The sequence below is a fragment of the Arachis duranensis genome, chromosome 8 (assembly GCF_000817695.3).
Source record: "Arachis duranensis cultivar V14167 chromosome 8, aradu.V14167.gnm2.J7QH, whole genome shotgun sequence".
In the NCBI taxonomy this organism is placed as follows: domain Eukaryota; kingdom Viridiplantae; phylum Streptophyta; class Magnoliopsida; order Fabales; family Fabaceae; genus Arachis; species Arachis duranensis.
In genome coordinates, this window is record NC_029779.3 from 44,065,460 (window position 1) to 44,072,367 (window position 6,908).

The 6,908-nt window shown below is 33.5% G+C and overlaps 3 protein-coding genes across 6 annotated transcripts in view; 2 read left to right on the top strand and 1 right to left on the bottom strand.

Moving 5' to 3' along the window:
* The window catches only part of LOC107463070 (probable aminotransferase TAT2), a 9,231-nt gene extending 8,137 nt beyond the window's left edge, over positions 1-1,094 (top strand). Inside the window, exons 5-7 of the mRNA XM_016081798.3 lie at positions 189-344; positions 462-555; positions 781-1,094. Of these exons, the coding sequence (XP_015937284.1) occupies positions 189-344; positions 462-555; positions 781-899 (369 nt within the window). The 3' untranslated portion in view covers positions 900-1,094. The remainder of the gene's footprint in view (positions 1-188; positions 345-461; positions 556-780) is intronic.
* An 834-nt stretch (positions 1,095-1,928) lies between these two features.
* On the bottom strand, positions 1,929-3,668 carry LOC107463069 (molybdopterin synthase catalytic subunit). Of its 4 annotated transcripts, none has more exons than XM_016081796.3 (3): positions 3,499-3,667; positions 3,359-3,399; positions 1,929-2,855 (listed from the first exon to the last, which is right to left on the bottom strand). In XM_016081796.3, exon 3 carries the CDS (start codon positions 2,667-2,669, stop codon positions 2,100-2,102), a length of 570 nt encoding a protein of 189 aa, XP_015937282.1. In that variant the 5' UTR covers positions 2,670-2,855; positions 3,359-3,399; positions 3,499-3,667; the 3' UTR covers positions 1,929-2,099. The 4 variants fall into 4 exon arrangements, with proteins under 4 accessions (XP_015937282.1, XP_015937279.1, XP_052109306.1 ...); XM_016081793.3 differs by having other exon boundaries at positions 3,359-3,417; XM_052253346.1 differs by lacking the exon at positions 3,359-3,399 and having other exon boundaries at positions 1,929-2,694; positions 3,499-3,668.
* Positions 3,669-4,646: 978 nt separating this feature from the next.
* On the top strand, positions 4,647-6,665 carry LOC107463083 (probable sarcosine oxidase). The gene is made up of 2 exons (XM_016081816.3): positions 4,647-4,801; positions 5,143-6,665. Exon 2 carries the CDS (start codon positions 5,154-5,156, stop codon positions 6,351-6,353), a length of 1,200 nt encoding a protein of 399 aa, XP_015937302.1. The 5' UTR covers positions 4,647-4,801; positions 5,143-5,153; the 3' UTR covers positions 6,354-6,665.
* The last annotated feature ends 243 nt before the right edge of the window (positions 6,666-6,908 follow it).

Below are 6,908 nucleotides of genomic sequence, written 5' to 3' on the forward strand. Positions count from 1 at the left end.
TATATTTCTTCAAAAAATTAGTAAGGGAAGAAACATGATGTGTTATACATGTTTGACTAATGATTATTTAACGGTTCTCAACTATTAACTTCATATGAAAATAATTGTATAATAGTTTTGACCTAATGATTTATATATTGCTTATTTATAATTATTTTAGTTGATTGATGATGCTTCGGACTTGGCAGGCGGCTGTACCGCGCATACTTAATCAAACTGAAGAGTCTTTTTTCAAAAAAACCATTGATGATTTAAGACTTAACTCAGATATATGCTTCAAGGAGATAGAAGAAATTCCATGCATGTTTTGCCCTCATAAACCGGAAGGGTCCATGACTATGATAGTAAGAAGCTAAGAATAAAATTACAGTTAATGCTATTTCTTTGAGAACAGCATAAGCTCTGTAAAGTCTTTTATAATGGCTTCTCTTTCAAATGTCTTTGTAATTAATGAAATACAGGTGAAACTAAACCTTTTGCTTCTAGAAGATATTAGCGATGATATTGATTTTTGTTTCAAACTTGCAAAGGAGGAATCTGTTATCATTCTTCCAGGTACAATTGTGCAGAGCAAGACTTCACTTCTAAGTCACTATTATAGAAGCAGCTTAGACAATTTGAAAATTTATGTGTCTAACTAAATTATTGATCTGCAAAGCTAATATTTAAATCTTCTTTTATTTTTTGATATAACTAAAACTCTCAACTGCTCTCATAATTTAATTTGGATTCTTTTGCTGTTGAATTTAGTTAACAAACAAAAATGACATTTCTTTACAGGAACAACAGTTGGACTAAAAGATTGGCTTCGCATTACTTTCGCCGCCGATCCATCTGCCCTTGTAGAAGGTTTGAAAAGGGTCAAAGTTTTCTGCCAAAGACATGCAAAAAATGGCTGAAGCAATGTTAAATCCAGGAAACAAAATGGCTACTAAATATGTTATGGCTACTAAATTTTCAGGTGTTTCAAGAACATTAGTGCTCTAATAATTTTAGTTATTGATCTAACCATGTATTATGTATGGATTTTTATAATAAAGATCAATAACTAAAAGCACTAGTTCCAAAGTTCCTGTTACATGTGATACCTTCCTAAAGATTAATGTCACTGTTTTAGATTTAAATTAAACATCAACTATTTAATTTGTCATGTAGCATATATACGGTGGAAATTAGATCCTTATTGTAGGGATTAGCTTCTATTATAAATTAAAAAATCACTATTTTTTAAAAAAATTAATGAGATTTTAATTTTTGAAATACGATTTTTTGTTGGACATTTTTGTAAGCTTTACCTAATCGCCTGTAAATTTCACTTCGTCTCTCTCCATAAATACCAGATTGAGTGAGAAGAAAAGTTGAAAAGTTAAATACTGAACAATCATTATTATGTTTCTAGAAATACATAGAAATACAAAAGAATACACAAGAATAAGTTATATTTAACAATGGTGCGTAGTAGGAATACCACCACCTTAATTTTGAAAAAGAAAATAATTTGGTTTAATTTGAGTGAGAAGGAAACTAAATTAAACAAACTATTTTTTTGCAAAATGAAGAATTTTGATCATAGTATATATATATTTTTTCAAATTAGAAGCACAAAAAATGTTGAAGAGTATATATTTTTTTGTGATATGTAGTCATTAATTAGTCATTATAAGTGTTTTTAATGATAGAAGATGACATCTAATAATGTAGAATTAGTCATTTTTCTTTTGATGGTTAAATACTGACCAGATTTTAATAAAAGTGTTGGATCTCTAAACTTTCTTATTTTATAAAGTACGTCTCGGCTGACGAATTTGCCCCCACCAAAAAAGAGTTAGATTCGGAGAATTAAAATTTGAATAATTTTCTTTAGGAAATATATATTTTTTATTTTACAATAGAAAAAATTCCCTCATTGCAATGCCAGTGTGGCATCATCTTTATCAAATGAAATATATTAATATCATTGCAGTATATTTCATACAATTTTGCAATCTTTTTGCAGAGATTTGGAAATGAAGATATTCTGCAAACCATTATTAGCATTATTTGATTAAAGGGAGCCAAATTAATGCTACCTAATGTCTTTTGATCCCCCAACACTAGCATTATTTCCGGCTTACTTCATCATCAACCTTAACCTTAGTCCCACAGCAAGGCTTTTTGTTGTTGTGCTCCATACTTTCTGTCATTTTCACATTGCAATCTACATCTTTGTTACCAAGATTGCTCCTCCGCTCCAAGAATTCGGAGTTTTCTTTCCAAACTTCTCCGTTTGAATAAACCTCCTTCTTCCAAATAGGAACTGTAGCTTTTACTTCATCTATTATAAATCTACATGCCTCCAGTGCATCAGCCCTGTGAACAGATGACACGGCGATGAAGATACTTGTTTCTCCTACAGGGACTGTGCCTAAGCGATGTGCAACAGCAATGGAATGTAGATTCCATGACACTCTTGCAGATGAACAGACAGACTTGATACAACGCATTGCCATTGGAACATAAGCTTCATACCTCAACTCTAAAACCGTCTTATTTTCGAAAGTGTCGCGTGTGGTGCCTGCAAAAGTTGCTATCGCACCAGCTTGTGGAGCGCTGACATAGTTCATATATTTAGCAATGTCTATCGTATTCTCTGAGATTTCGACAAGATTCTTATCATCTTCCGCAGCCATATCTACTAGAATTTTAGATAACACGCTGATGCAACAAAATTCAGTTATTCCTTGATCCTTTTCTGTTTTCACATTTATTGGAATAGGCAAAGTCCAGTAACATGTTCTTCAAATTGATCAAAGCATTTCATACAAGACATCGTGAAGCTGATGCAATACCAACTTAAAACAAAGGTATCAAATAACCTATAAAAACAAAGAAAAACAAGGTCAAGCATAGAAATAATATGCTTAAGCCCTTGAATATGGATGAGGGCTTTCACCTAATTTAAGCATTACTGATTCATCAAACTATAACAATGCATTAACAAAATTCTACTTAGATGACAATTTAGCATATAACGAATTTCAATTATCAACTTCACATCTGTATGAGAATCTCCACCACTTAAATTGCCTTCAATCAAGTGTCAGTCCTACAACATGTTCTGCTGCAATACATTCATTTTTAAATTGGATATTCCATATTAACTCAGTAAAAAAAGAAAAAGAAAACCACTTGGATTATAAATCCAAAAAGACACTCTCGAAAATGTACTCTTGGGTAAAATATGAACCCATTAAATAACAATTTTAGCATCAAGGAAGTTTTTTCCTTCTGAAAGACTAGAATCTCAATCATGAATCACAAAAGCATACTATCCACTTAGTAATTTAATATCAGCATAAGAGAAAAAAAAAGAGCATACCACTATGTAGCATCTATAAGAGTGTTTGAGTCTGAGAAACCCTAAGAAGTGGAGTAAATCTAAATCAGGAAATTGAAATCACATAAGAATTCAATGATAGTAAAAATATAGAATTGAAATCAAACGGAAAGAACGCTCACCTTAATCAAGAATAGTGACGCCTCTTCTTCAGAGCAGATTGGGGACGAAGGTTGAAGGAAACAAGTTACACGCGTACTCCTAAGTGCCATCTAAGCTAAGGTGGCTTCATTGGGTCACGGGATTAAAAATCCAATCCCTCTTTTTTTGTTTTCAACGAGAACCAACCCAACTTCTCTGTTTTATTTGAAGATTGATTGATATGTATATTTGGAAGTATATTAATTTTTTATATATATCTCAATGCAAATATAAAATAAATAATAAATTATCATATTTTATTCTCTCAAATAAAAAATAAAATTTCAGATATTTAAATTTATTAAATCAATTGTTAAATTAATTACAAAAATAATAATAATATAATATAAAAATGATTTATACTCTTATTCAATTATATGTGAACAATTTATAATTAAATAAATATTTATAATTAAATAATTAAAAAATATTTTTATTATTTATTATTTTTTAATTATTTTAATAAAACAAAATATATATCATATAACATTTAAAAAAAATAAATTAGAGGAGATAAAAATGTGAACAAAATAAACTATTATTATGAACTTCAATAGTGTGGAGTGCTACACTTTATTTTTTATATTAGTTTAATAATAGTATTTTTTCTGAAATATAGATGATTGGGGTATTAATTTTAAATATGATATATGATATTATTTAATTTAGAGTACATAAATTAAAAAGGTTTAGTTTTAAAAATATAGAAATTGAATCATCATATTTGTAGAGCACAAAAATGATATCTTTTTATTTTATTTTTTTTTCACCAAAAAATCTCAACACATTAAGATAAAGCTACACAAAAAATACATCACAAAAAAAGATACAATCAACTAAAAGGTAAAAATATTAAAATATTTAAAGTATAGAAAATTGATACTCCAATTTGTATATCTTTTATAATTTTAAAAAACATTGACAATACAATATTTATTAAAGGTGGAAACTCAGGTGTAGTCGTTTTCACGTAAAGTTGATACCTGAAAATCGTTAAATAATTTAATTAATTTGATTAAATTTTCATCTAAAAGTTATTAGATATCAATTTAAAATGAAGTTCACTTCAGGTCAGTTTTCACCTTATTAAATATATCATTCATCTTATTTCTATAGAGAAAAAAATTAGCCTTCCAGTGCCAACTTGAACACCATAAATATCTATTTTCCCTCATCATCCTGTCACTAACGAAGTAACAACTCATATTTACAGGAAGGCTAAAGGCTGGCTCACTCCCTCACTCATTCAAGCACTCTCGTCTCCATCTTCTAACACTCAGTCAGGTCTCTCTCTCACTCCTTAATCTATTTGTTCGTTGAGCTTATATTTTTTCACCATCTGAAACAAGCAGCACTGACCACAAATCTAAGAAAAGAAAAAATGCTCCTAATTAACAAACTCAAGCTTATTCACTATTCAGCACCTACCTATCTACGATTCTGGAATATTCTGCATTCATGATTCTCTCCACCAACCTGTGATTACGATATTCCTATTTAACCACTTGAAACCAAAAAATAAAAAATAAAAAAAAAACACACACCCCTACTGCTTTTATATATCATTAAATAGTTGAATATTACAGTCAAATTTATAACAGTATATCCTTTATCTGATTCTGTAGATAAAGAAAATATGCAGAGCGGGCGTGGTAACGAGGTTTTCGACGTGATCATCGTCGGCGGCGGTGTAATGGGAAGCGCCACCGCGTACCACGCTGCAAAGAGGGGTCTCCGGACACTCCTCCTCGAGCAATTCGACTTCCTCCACCACCGTGGCTCCTCCCACGGCGAGTCCCGCACAATCCGCGCAACGTACCCACAGCACCATTACTACCCACTCGTCATGGAATCTTACACGCTCTGGCAGCAGGCCCAGGCCCAAATCGGCTACACCGTCTACTTCCCAGCCCACCATCTCGATATCGGCCCGGCTCAAGAACCAATCCTCCGCGCCGTCATCGACAATTGCCGCCGGCACGCCATGCCGCACGAGATCCTCAACCGCCGCCAGCTGGCGGCGAAGTTCCCGGGCCGCATCGACATGCCGGACGATTGGATCGGAATATTCAACCGCCTGGGCGGCATCATAAAGCCGACGAAGGCGGTTGCGATGTTCCAATCGCTAGCGCACAAAAACGGTGCAGTTTTAAAGGACAAAGCTGAAGTAATCGACGTTAAAAAAGAGGGAGAAAACGGCGTCGTTGTTTTTACATCTAACGGCGAAAGTTATCGCGGAAGGAAGTGTGTTGTAACGGTAGGAGCATGGGTTAACAAGCTTGTGAAGAAAGTGAGTGGAGTTGAATTACCGATTCAGCCACTAGAGACTCATGTGTTTTACTGGAGGGTGAAGGAGGGGCACGAAGGGGATTTCGCAGTAGGGGGTGATTTTCCTACCTTTGCTAGCTGTACAGGGGAAGGAGGGATTTACGTGTACGGAACACCATCATTGGAGTTCCCGGGTTTGGTTAAGGTCGCAGTCCACGGTGGAAATCCGTGTGACCCGGATAAGAGACCTTGGGGTTCAGGGTATAGAGTTCAAGATTTAAAGAAGTGGATTCAACATACGTTCATGGGCTTGGTCGATTCGAGCGAGCCCGTGGTGAAGCAGGCCTGCATGTATTCTATGACGCCAGATGAAGATTTTATTGTGGATTTCTTGGGTGGGGAGTTTGGGAAGGATGTGGTAGTGGGTGGCGGGTTTTCGGGTCATGGGTTCAAGATGGCCCCGGTTATTGGAAGGGTTTTAACTGAGCTTGCTGTTGATGGGGTTGCAAGTGGGGTTGACATCAAACCCTTCAGGATTTCAAGGTTTAGCATGAATTCTAGGATTTGATTTGACAAAATTGATGTTTATGTGAACGGCCCATGCAAAATTAGACTGTGAATCTGTGGAGTTGAGTTGTGAGATTGCATGATCAAAATAGCATTTGCCATACGTTAATATTCTCCTTTCCATTTTCATGTACTAATAATGTATTAGTCGTACCTATGCTTGGTTCTTTGTGATGTGTTGTTTGTTTTGTTCTTTAAGTTGTAGTGGTAGCTGGTTGTGCCGTCTTGTCTGGCCAAGTTGCAATAAAGGCATGTGAATGGAGATTGAAAATTGAAATATAATAATAATTTGGTAGGGAAGCTTTTGTGATTTTGTCCTTCTTTTGTTGTCTCTTTTGACCTCGTGATATTCTAATTTTAGAGGCACATTTTTATTAATACCAATAATTATCCAAGTCAGTTCCAAATATTTTAAAAACGTATATTTTAGTCTAAAAAAATTAATATATAAATCAATTTCTAAACAAATTAATTTTTAGTATATTTTTCAACAGAATAATTACCTAGATCAATTTTTAAGAATTTTAAAAGGGGACATTTTAGTCTCTAAAAAAAT